Source organism: Phocoena sinus, chromosome 19 (genome assembly GCF_008692025.1).
Source record: "Phocoena sinus isolate mPhoSin1 chromosome 19, mPhoSin1.pri, whole genome shotgun sequence".
In the NCBI taxonomy this organism is placed as follows: Eukaryota; Metazoa; Chordata; class Mammalia; order Artiodactyla; family Phocoenidae; genus Phocoena; species Phocoena sinus.
This window is the reverse complement of record NC_045781.1, coordinates 19,629,895-19,641,897: the sequence shown is the minus strand read 5'-3', so window position 1 is coordinate 19,641,897 and position 12,003 is coordinate 19,629,895. Positions and strand designations below refer to the sequence as shown.

Below are 12,003 nucleotides of genomic sequence, written 5' to 3'. Positions count from 1 at the left end.
CTCCACCATATATCCCCACTGGTGGTCATGAGGACCATTGAGGCAATTCCTATAAATGTGCTCTCATGATTGGGTGTCAGACTGTTTGCTCACCACCCTGGCCTAAGCAACAGAGGTTGGTCACTTACCCCTCTCCCCATCTCCTCTCCACCATCCCTCACCTGAGCAGAAACCATCAGCATGGAAAGTCTGGAAGCCTTGTGGACACAGCTCCTGCTCTTCCCCAAACCCAGATGCGCACAAGTGTGGAGCTGTAATTAATGGATGGTCCCCCAAGGTCGGGCATTTTCCTCTCCCCCTTAGGTACAGGGAAGGAGAAGATATTTCCATCATAGCAAGTAAGAAAAATGTCTCGTTTTCCCACTTTTGTTATAAACAATGTACGACTTGCTTTCTCCTTACTCCTCCTGACCCTCCACACTGTATACATATTTATATATTATTCATAGTGGATTAAAAATGAATGCGCTCTTTACCACGGCTCTACGGCACAGTGACAATACAAATTAACGTATGATGTACTTACTTTTCGCATGCCAGTGATGGGAAATGTTGATGGCCTCAAAGTGAGAGACAGAGAGGGGTGGAAAGTGGGCTGGTCGGGGGGAGTGCACATCTAGCCGCACCGTCAGGGCCCGAGGCCCTGCCTGCAGACGGGGATGGGGGCTATTCGGGGCAGCAGCCTCGCTGCAGAGCTGGAAAGGCTCTTTCCCTTCCCTTCTCCCACGGAATGAGGTCCAAGCTCCTCAGGGGGTCCTGTGGCCCTTTCCCCTGCCCAGCTTTCACCGAGCTCCACCTCCACCATACTGACCTGCTTCCATGCCCCTGCACCCACCCAGCCTTCCTGTTCTAGGGTCAGGCACATCCTCTGTCGGGGGTGGCATTCTTCTCTTCTTCCCTTCTCTTGGCTACCTCCCTCTTTCCTTCATCCATCCATCCATCCATTCACGTATAGTTTTGCTTGAAAAATACTTGATGGATATCTTTGACATCCCAAACTCTGTACTAGGTGGTGAAAAACAGCAGAAATCAGAAAAACCAAAAAACAAACCAAGAACAAAACCCCACAGTCCCTGAGCCATGGAGCCAAGAGTCGGTCTTGTGGGGAAGACGACATGATCGTTTATTTGTTGAGCTACTCTTGTTGGATGCTCTACTGTGGAAGAGAAGAGTTTGCTATGATGAACCTCAGTGGGTCTGAGGGGACCCACACAAGGGGAGGCCTTCGTGAGGCTGAGGCAGCTGCGCTGAAGGACGGGATTACAGTAATTCGATGGAGTAGGTGAGGGAGCATTCGCGTGGAGGGAATGGGACAGGATTGGGCCAAGGTCCTGTGGTGAGAAAGGGTATAAACTATATAAAGCATCTGGAGAGCAGAGAGGTCCCTGTGGCCAGAGGCAGCAAACTCAGGGCTTTGAGGGCGAAGAGGGTGGAAGGGCATGCAGGGGCTCACGTTCCTCTCAGCTGAGCTCTCGGGGCCCCCAGCCACCTCTACCATCTCCCACACTGCATTTCCTCAAAGTGCCAGCCTTGTACCAGAAGAGGACCCTCTAGATGCGAGATCCTTCTCGCATGGGCCTGTGACCACAACCCAGCCCAGCCCAGCCCACGTTTGCTGAACTTCGTCCAAGGGAAATGCCCCTGCTAACAACTTGTTTCTTTGGACTCTGGAGGTCTTCCAGTTCCCCAAGCCCCCTCCAAAGGCAGGTGCCTGGAGGAGAGACAATATCTCTGGCTTTAACCCAAGACCACCTGGGACAAGACCACCTGGAACAGGCAGGCTAGTGTGAAACAGTGACACACGAAATGCTGGTCGAATCAGCGCTTTTGATGAAGAACAAAGCATAGCCTCCCTTGACCAGGCTTAGATAAGGAACACGATGACGACAATGAAATCAGCAACCATAGCAATGACAGACTGCTGACATTCGTATAGCTCTTTGTCATTTACAGATTTGACACACCGTCTCATCTGATCCTCACAACAGGCTTATGGTGTCAGTATTCGTATTATCCCCCCATTTCCAAGGTGTGGAAACTGAAGCCTTGAGAGATCAAGTGCTCACTCAAGGTCAGACAGAGGGGAAACTGAAGCTTGGGTGTCAGTAGCCTCCCAACCTCACAGAGAGGGAAAGCTAAGCCTTGAACCCAAGCTCCTGGTCGGACTCATACTGCTACCGCAGGGCAGGAGGACACCTGAAAGCAAAGATGCAAAACTGAGAGAGCTCTCTGTGGTCAGGCATGTGCAGGAAAGGATCTGCTGTGTTCAGAGGGGCCAAAGGACACCCTGGAGGGCAGTGCTTCTTTGTGGGGTTGAACTTGAGAGAGGCCAGTGTTTTGATGCTCTCCTTAAATGGGGAGCTGGCAGGGGTGAGTACACTTATTCTCTTAAATTCGATCACCAAGAAAAGCTGTTAGACTCAACTCTGTCTTAAAGCCTTTGCTACTTCTTAGAAACTGATGGACAGTAGCATCTTCCTCGCCACCTACAGACCCAAGTGAATGGCCGCCTCCATCTCCAGCTTACCAAGGTGGGCACAGGCAGCACAGGCTGGTCTTTCCTTTCATTAAAATGTGATGATGGAAGTTTGTAGTTTGTCACCCTGAGGGCTTCTCCTCAGGGGACAGTTGACCTGCCTCCACCTGGAGATCTGATTTCCTCAGAGCCCCACATCCACTGCAGCAAGAAGGTAAGAAAGGTCAGCGCAGATTTCCACGGTCTCTCCCTCTGTCTCTGCCTTCAGGTGGGTCCCTTGTTCTGTCACGCATATCGGAAAATCACAGTAGAATATTTAGTGGAGCTCTCAGCTTTGGGGTTTGTTCTGAAGTCCTTGCTTATGTTCTTTGACCAAAACCTAACATATCACTGTGTTTGTGCCAATACCAGGGACTTCGAATGGATGAATGGTATAGAGAAATATGAAACTTTTCATCCAGATTTAGCTGGACTGGGAAATGTATCAAGTTTCCAAAAGTGCTTTGCATACCAACAGCTTTCTGTTTGGGAATAAATGTTCTCATCACCAAAGGATCAACCTTTCACTTACATTTGATTCTTGAGAGAGCACAATGCTTTCTTCCCGACTCGTCTCAGCCCCTCACAATCACCTCCCTCAGGATGGACCTCTCATTTCTTCAAATAATTTTCTTCTACAGCAGTCTCATGGGAAACTTTCAACTAACCCCTCACAAGGATGTGTGTGTGTGTGTGTGTGTGTGTGTGTGTGTGTGTGTATCCTACAAAAACACATTGTAATCATGGTTATCATAAGGATTGGAGAATTAGGACATCTGAGTATGTTATATACATTGGAAATTTGTTTTAAAGTCAAACCGTCCAAGTTTGCTATATCTTAAGTTACTTCTCTGTGCAATGGGGTTGATATCCTTTACAAAACTGCCGTAAAGCTCAAATGTGAGGTTAAACATACAAAAATGTATGTGAAAACCTGTGGGACGTAGGTCTTTGGGATCTTCAGGTGCTACCATTATCTACAGTGCTTCTATACAAGGTATATTGCAAAATCAGGATTTACGATGATTCCAGTATTGTATAGATTTCTTTCTACAAATGTACACATGCATAACATTATACCTTTACATATAGCTCTTCAGCTCACCTAAGTTAAAATAAAAACTACTTCAGTACTAATGGTTTGACCACTGAAGTATCCAAATATGCCAGAATTACTGTACATCTTTGACTCTACCAAGGAATAGAGATTCAGATATAACCATAGGATAAAATCATGATTAATATTTTAAAATCAGTTGGTGGGAAAAATATACTAAGTGCTTTTATGTCAAGTTGGCCAATTCGAAAAAGCTCTTATTGTGAATAAATGCGATACTTGACGTTCTCCGTTCGGTTTGCTAAGAAGCATGTGCGTCCCACGGTGACACAATTGGCAGAGAGGGTGGCTTCCACAGGTTGTAGCATAGATTCATACAGAAATGTATTATTCAGTAATAATAATATAAAATACAATAAACAGCTTTCATAGATGGGGAAAAAAAGCAATGGAAGAATGGAGGAACCAGTGTGAATCCTGGTGACCTGAGGTAAATTTGTTAAAAATACCTTGGTTTGGTAATTTTGCTTCATGGCTCTGCTAGCCTCTTTGGATCATGGTACCAAGAGTTTGACTCTCTTTATTTATTTTTATTTATTGTTTGGAGTCCTCAACTCCAAAGACTTGTCAGACCGCCATGATTTTCTCCATCAGTCACTTACTGCCATGAAATAAATAAATTGACAAGTTAGCCCCAGCTTTTTCTGAGCCATGGTGGTTAGGATAGTGGTCACCCCTCCTCTGTGAGCTGCCACAGGGCTGCCCTTGGGGGGAACCCAGAAAATATAATCCATTTCTGAGAAGATTTGGACAAAACTTTAAAAACATTTCTTAAGCCTCCTGAGAGAAGTCTCAGCTCTACTCCTCAGGTTCTCTGAATGACCCTCAGTTGGTTCCTATGCCTCCAGCTACAGATTTGGGCCCTCCTTTCTCCTGCTCAAGAGTTGCCCTTTCAGAGAACCACAAATCCTCCCTCACTGAGCCCTGGGCATAGCTTCATGTCCATAGGGATGACGACTTCATGAGCTAGGTGATTGAGTCTTGGGATCTGTTGGAAACTCACTGAGGCCCAGCTTAGCGCTGACTTAGATTCATGAATATGGTGGGGAAAACGGGCACGGCTTTTCCTATCCCACTGCCACTGATCAGAACCACGATTCTTCCCTTCACTCTATGCTCTAACTCCAACGTGATGAAGAATAGGGCCATGTATATTCTTCGTAAATATGCTAAGTCCAGTAGAGGTAGAGTCTCAGTTCTCCTCCAGCACCATCCCAGGGTCTTCCCTGTCATCTGTGTGAGGGGCGACCGAGCCCAAAGGGTGGGGTTGGGTAGCAGGAAGGTAAGAAGTGAATGGTGCTCACGAATCCTTCTCTTACTTGACAGTGGTGGTCCAGGCCCCTCCTGCTGACTGTCTGTGCTCTTCTTGCTGTGGTAGGCTATGTGGAAGGTCCAACAGCAAGTGCGCTTTTCTTGGGTTTCATTTGTTCTTACCTCCATGGACTTGCAAATTGGCTTTTGCAAGTGGGAAAGTTGATCAACTTCAGCCTTGTGTTAGGTACAACAACAGAAGCAAGAGAAAACTCTATCCAAAAATTCGTATTAAAAAAAAAGGCAAGGTGAAGCAGTAAGATAATAATACAGTCCACAAACAGTTAATGCCTGCTTGCTCTGTGCCAGGTAGTGGGCTTGGCACCAGTGATATTAAGATGGCTATGCCTCCTGCTTCAGGAACACATAGATAGTCATGGTGATCAACACACACACAGCAGCCCCATAAAACGTGCGTCCGAGTTGGGCAGAGCCTTGAAAGAAGAATGGGGGTTGGGTCTGCAGAGAATAGAAGTAACTCAGGGAGAGAGTAGCACAGCCAGGGTATGGGGACCCTGTGGAATGAAGCCTTTTTGCAGAGACCATCTAATCGTTTGGTTTGGAGTGGGCAAAGGGGGGATGCTCCCAGGAGACTTGAGAGGTGCTGGGACTGAGCTATGAAGGTGAGCGGGTAGGTGGCCATCAAAATTTGGGCAAGGAAATCACAGCTGAGCTTCTGCTTTAGGTACTCACTGTGGTACCCCTGGAGAGGACGGGTAGGAAGTGGGGAAGCTAGAAGCAGGAAGTCCTCTTGCAGGCTGCCATGTTCATAGTCTAGCAAGAGTTGGTGTACACTGGACTAAGCTCAGAAGGGGGGTTTTGGAAGGAGAAAGATTCAACAGGTAGAATGGATTTGCCCAGGGGCCAATTGTCTAGGAGGGAAGAAGGAGAGAGCTAATTCCTGAAGCCCACTAAGAAAGAAGCAAGGATCTAGCGCTGTGTGCAATTTGGTGAGAAAATGAGTTTCAGCTCCAAACGTTTGCTTGGCCTCCAGGTCTTCAAGAACAAAACTGTTTTGCTAAGTAGATACACAGGACTTCTGCTATCACCATTCTAGTAAAAGTGCTGAATATGCTGTTCAGATGTTTTCTGGGGTAAATGGTTGGGCCCATTTATTTACTTGTTTATTTTTCTGAGCAAATGAAACCCAGCCCTGGGTCTTGACCTCTCTGGGTGCTGGGTAGGACAGCTTCCAGGAATGGCGTATCTACCGCTTCCCAGTATAAGGCAGAATACAACTGTTCCATTATAACTTCCCAAACCAGATGCTTTACTGGTTCCTTAAGATGGCAGAAATGTGTACACGCCTGCTGTGCATCCGGACAGAGAAATCAAGCCTGAAGGAGCAGATGGATTTCACACAATCCATCTTCTGTTCTGATTTATAGCCTTTCTAGTAAAGTTTGATTCCAAGCGTCACTATTCAAAATCAGATTTCTTTAAAACTAGGTTGTCCTTGATTATCTGAATGTCCAGGTTCCTCTCTGATACCTTCTGCTGCCTCATCTTGAAATCCTGAGATTCCCAAATTCTTCCAGCTTGGCACTTCCGCTCCACCCAAGAGCAAGGCTTGGGTAATATCCCTCTCTCACCCCACCCCAAACACCCTCCCTGGTCACTCTTGATTTGCTTATCTTAAGAGTTAAGATAAAAAGAGTTAGTGGGAGGATGAGAAAGTGAACTGGCTTGGAGACCTGAGTCAGAATCTCAGATGGCGGGATTTATGGCTTTTTTGTGTGGAGCTAGGGTCAGCAAAGTACAGTCCAAGGCTCAAATCCGTCTCCTGTCTGTTTTCGTATGGTCTGCAAGCTAAGAACGGTTTTTACATTTTTAAATGGTTGAAAAAAAAACCCAACAAGAATTATATTTCATCACATGTGAAAATTATATAAAATTCAGATTTCAGTATCCATAAATAAAGTTTTGAATTTCATCAACAAAAATTTGGAAATTTATTTCCTCTCTTGCTATATTAGTACCTACATCATATTTTTGACCTTGGCCTGCAAAGGCTAAAATATTTGCTACCTAACTTTTTATAAAAGAATTTCCAGGTGTTGGGAACTTTCTCTTCTGTTGCCTAGAAACTCTGAATTAAAAACTCTGGCCATGATGGAAATCCCTGTCCAAGTTATTATTTGGTAACATTATTTATCCAAGTAACTTATTACTTACCCAAATAGCTATATGGGCTGCATCTTCATTCTTTGCCATTTGATTTTTGCAAGGCAATAACACCGATGATATTGATAATATTGGTAATCATGATCATGGTCCTTTGAGCGCTGGGGGCCGGGAAGGGGGGTAAGCGGCAGAGCTGACCGGCCACTCTTTCTGCCCACAGGTCACAGGCCTTTCCAGTGCCGCTACTGTCCCTACAGTGCCTCTCAGAAGGGAAATCTGAAGACCCACGTCCTCTGCGTCCATCGCATGCCTTTTGACAACAGCCAGTATCCCGACCGCAGGTTCAAGCGCTCCAGAGTCGACTCGGAGGCTTCTGGGAATTTCGAAGACCCCACAGCTGTCAAGGCGGGAAGCTCAGCGGAGCTAACGGAGGAGGGCAGCAAGGCCCAGGAGGAGCGCAACTGAGCCAACCAACCCGGATATTGCAATATTATTTTACACAGTTTTCAGATTATGCATCTGGTAAAAGAGTTTGTTAACTGCATTCCAAGGGGAAAAAATCATGTACAACCTCCCCTCTAGTGTATAGAACATTTAAAAAATTTAAAAAGATATCTATATATATATTAAAAAAAAATCCCCAGCCCTTGAAAATGGCTGCTAAACTGTTACCCGGCAACAAGTATTTCCAAACAATGCAGGTGGGAGAAAAGGGATTTCAGAAATGCTTGGTGTCCTCCGAGCTCAAGAAAGCCGGGGGCCCTTCCAATGCTAGGGTCGTCTTTGTTCAAAAATCATGCTCTTAACTGAAAAACGATACCATCTAAATGATTTAGTGTTGCCTTGAAGATGGAGGGGCTGCGTTTTCATTGTTGAAAACACCTCTATAATCTGACACCAGCTGCTGTCATCTGCCTCGCACCCTAATGGGATGTGTTGGGAGGCGGCCGCGGTGCCAGTCTGACTGGAGCGGTCACTGCAGAGAAAATCAATTCACGTGGTGTTGTAACTGCACTCTTAGAGAAACCTTAGCCGGCCCGCAGCCAGCGCCAGGGCTGACCGGCACTGCGGAGGATTGCCATCTTCAACGTGCATTTAAAAAACACCCACAGCCAAATGAATCAATGGTCAGGGAGTATCTGCAGACAAATGTCCAGTGCAGGTTTGATGAGTAATTCCTTTTGTTTAGATCAAATTGCAGTATGGAGGGAAATGCTTTTTTCTTGGTTGTCTTTTTTTTTTTTTTTTTAATTTTTGGAGGAATTTACAAGAAGCTTGCTAATAAAAAATTTTTTAGGGGTACATGATATAAAAATGCTTAGAAAAACTAGCCCACCCTATCCACAGAAGGTGCTGGTGAGGAATGGAAGTTTATGCAACAATAGATTGTTTTTATTATGATTTTAAAATTTTTACTTGAAAGAAGGCTGCTTTGGTCCTTATTATCAGATTTTTTTCATGTGTTAGTTTTTGTAAGTCTCACAGACACGAAGCAAGATTTTCTTCTCCAGCAAGCTCTTATGAAATAGCTTGTATTAAAATATGAATCTAAACATCCTGCTCTCTATCACTAATGAAGAAGGCTGTTTAAGTTAAAATGTCTGTTTTTGTAAAACAAATGTGTTCTATATTTTTGTAGATTTTAGATTTTCTACTGATTGGATACTCCAAATTTATCAAGTTCTGCACCACCCAGAGGGAGATTGGAGAGCCAATAATGAAACAACTCATTCTTTTAAAAAACAATTTACAAAGACTAGTTAATGGTTTATTCCTGAATCTGCTAGTGTGGTGTCAAAGTCCAGCCTCTTAACATACTTCCTTTGAGTGACACGAAATTGGTGCTGTTGCTTGTGACGGTGGAGAAATATTGAAGTATTAACTTCTTCTAAAAAAATCATTCAGACTTAAAAAAAAAAAAAAAAGATAGATATCTCCTTGCAGGCTGGGAGCACAGAATAAAACCCCAGGGCCTTAAAAACTTCAGCTCTGCCTACAGCAGTTTACAAAAATACTAAACTGCAATCAATGTAAATAAAATGCTTCGCTATCCTGAGACCAGAAGGAATCTCAGGCTAATAAGGAATCCGGTTTGCATATGCTGTCAAGAGGGTGACATCCACCCGGGGTTTCAGTGTAAACGTGGTCGCTGTACAACGTGGACCCATCTGGCATAGAGCAAGCTGCTTTCTTGTTTTTCTAGAATAGTTCTCACTGCCTTACTTAAATCGAGTTGATAAACTTAATGCAACTGTTTCTATGATCCTAGAGAAAGGACTGAAATGTTATTGAAAACTTTCCGACTGTAGTAAGCTTTAGGATTTTAAATGCACTACTGTGTTTGGTGACTGTGCCAGTCGCTTGCTTTCTGTGTGTTTGCCCTGCCTTTGGTATCTTAGCAAAGAAAAATATAAAAAAGAAGAAAAAAAAGTAAAAAGAGCAAAAAAGAGGAAAAAAAGTGGAAAAAAAACGAGAGCCACATTCCATTTCTAGCACTTTGGGCGCTCTTTCAGTATCCTTTTGTGTCTTCTGAGCATCGTCAGATGCGACAGGCAATAATTCTGTTTGTGACACTGGGAACATCCCCTCTTCTTTGTGGCGTGTGTGTTGATTCCATTTTGTCCAGTGCTACCGTCCTTATTTCCCCCCTGACACAGGCCTTCTTTCCAGAACATTTGTAACTTGTAATACAAACAAGTGACAGCCGCAGTGATGCAGTGTCAGTTTCTGAATGTCATCAGGTTCTCATATCTAAACATGTCAAGTTTTTCCCCTGTAACTTCTGTAGTCTGTGATGCTGGTCATAATACTGTCTACATTCCTACACAAAGAAAAAAAATCTATCTTGGAGGAAATCTGAGATCAATAGAGTAGAGGATTTTGTTGCTATGCTTGTAACAAGTAGAAAACTTTGTATTTAAAGTTTATTCTTGGTCATTATTTATTATTATAATACATCAGTTGACAGAACTTTATTCTGGTATAGAAAGTATTAAAAGTTGTTTTTTCAGCAATGACTGTTTTCTTTCTGCTGTTAGAATAAAATGTCTTTGAAGCAGTTCAGTTTTATCCAGTGTTTTACGCAATAAAACCTCTACCTCTGGGGGAAAAAAATCTTTTCCTATTCACATATGTTTACTAGGAGGAGGGAAACATATTTTTGCAGCTTTTTCAGATTTTTATAAGACTTGGTCAAACCCCACTTCTTACAAAAAGCCCTGCAGTATCCTGGGTGGATGGTTCCCATAACCTGGTGCTTTTTCAAGCTGAAGAGTACCTCTGTGCAGTATGAATAGCAAGTGTATCTCTCTCTGTGTGTGTGTGTGTGTGTGTGTGTATGCACACCCATGTGCATTTGTGAACTATGTTTCTTTGAAAGCTTGCAGACATGGGTTTTAGTGAGGTAATACCTATGCAAATACCAATGCTCCTCATATACTAGCAATTATACAAGACACTTAAGGCATTGGGATCTATTATTTCCCTTTACTGGTAGCAAGTTTTAAAAATATCATTAAATGCAAGGAAGTCTTTTCCCTCTGAATGATCAGAGGACAATATGAATTCTTTTTCCAGAAGCAAAGGAAAAGAACAAAGAATAATAAAGTCTACGGTATCTGGACTGCTGAAAAACAGAACTCTGCCACCGATCTGAGGAGGTTTGGAGTGTGTGCCCCACACTTGATGCACAGGATTGCTTTTTTTTTTTTTTTTTTTGTGGTATGCGGGCCTCTCACTGTTGTGGCCTCTCCGGTTGCGGAGCACAGGCTCCGTGGCCATGGCTCACGGGCCCAGCTGCTCCGCGGCATGTGGGATCTTCCCGGACCGGGGCACAAACCCGTATCCCCTGCATCGGCAGGCAGACTCTCAACCACTGCGCCACCAGAGAAGCTTTGCTTTTTGACTTGTTTTTTTGTTGTCGGTGGTGGCCTGGTTTCAAAACCGAGCTTGCATGGTGCATGCTGCAGCTCTGGAATAGGTTGGCCCACCGAAATGTTGCAAACAAAGACATCCACCACGATACAGGAATTTGTAAGTCACCGGGTTTCTTTCAGGAGGCCAGACTGTTGGTGTCCCTGGAAGGGAGCAGATGACTTGAATGAAATCTTTGGCAGTCCCGAGAGTCCGTTGTTAGAAACAACAAAGGTGAGTTATGAGGAGTTAGGGAAGCATCAGAAAATGAACCCATCAGGGAAGGAAGGTTGATTAAGGGGCTGTAACTCTGCACATGATGGATCCTGATCCCAAATGCCTCCAGGGGCCAGGCAGGATGCCTCAGTGGCCAGAGGAGGAGAGTAGAAATTGGGAGGGGGGCGGTCTCAGGGGCCATGGGGGATCCCAGCACTGCTGCTCATCACCACGAAGAAGGCGGCATCAGGGCTTCTGACTTTGTAAGAGACACTGGACACCTGGATTTTGGGGGAAGCCTCTGAATTTCACATATGGGTTCAAAATGTGTATTTAAAAACTGTGTGATAAATAGATGATCAAAATGTGGTTTATCCACAGAAGGAATATTTTTTCTTTTCCATTATGATTTATCACAGGATATTAAGTATAGTTTCCTGTGCTAAGCAGTAGAACCTTATTGTTTATCCATCCTATACATAATAGTTTGAATCAGCTAACCCCAAACTCCCAATCCATCCCTCCCCCTTGGCAGCCACAAGTCTGTTCTCTATGTCTGTGAGTCTGTTTCTGTTTCATAGATAGGTTTGTTTGTGTCATATTTTAGATGCCACACGTAAGTGATATCATATGATCTTTGTCTTCCTCTGTCTGACTTACTTCACTTGGTATGATCATCTCTAGGTCCGTCCATGTTGCTGCAAATGGCATTATTTCATTCCTTTTTATGGCTGAGTAATATTCCATTGTATATGCATACACACTGCATCTTCTTTTTTTTCTTTTTTTTTTTTTTTTGCGGTACGCG

At 44.2% G+C, this 12,003-nt stretch overlaps 1 protein-coding gene across 3 annotated transcripts in view; it reads left to right on the top strand.

Annotated features, from left to right (window-relative positions):
- Window positions 1-10,125, top strand: part of ZNF536 (zinc finger protein 536) — a 418,033-nt gene extending 407,908 nt beyond the window's left edge. For all 3 annotated transcript variants that reach the window (XM_032613632.1, XM_032613631.1, XM_032613633.1), the window contains exon 6: window positions 7,288-10,125. In XM_032613632.1, the coding sequence (XP_032469523.1) occupies window positions 7,288-7,532 (245 nt within the window). In that variant the 3' untranslated portion in view covers window positions 7,533-10,125. The remainder of the gene's footprint in view (window positions 1-7,287) is intronic.
- The last annotated feature ends 1,878 nt before the right edge of the window (window positions 10,126-12,003 follow it).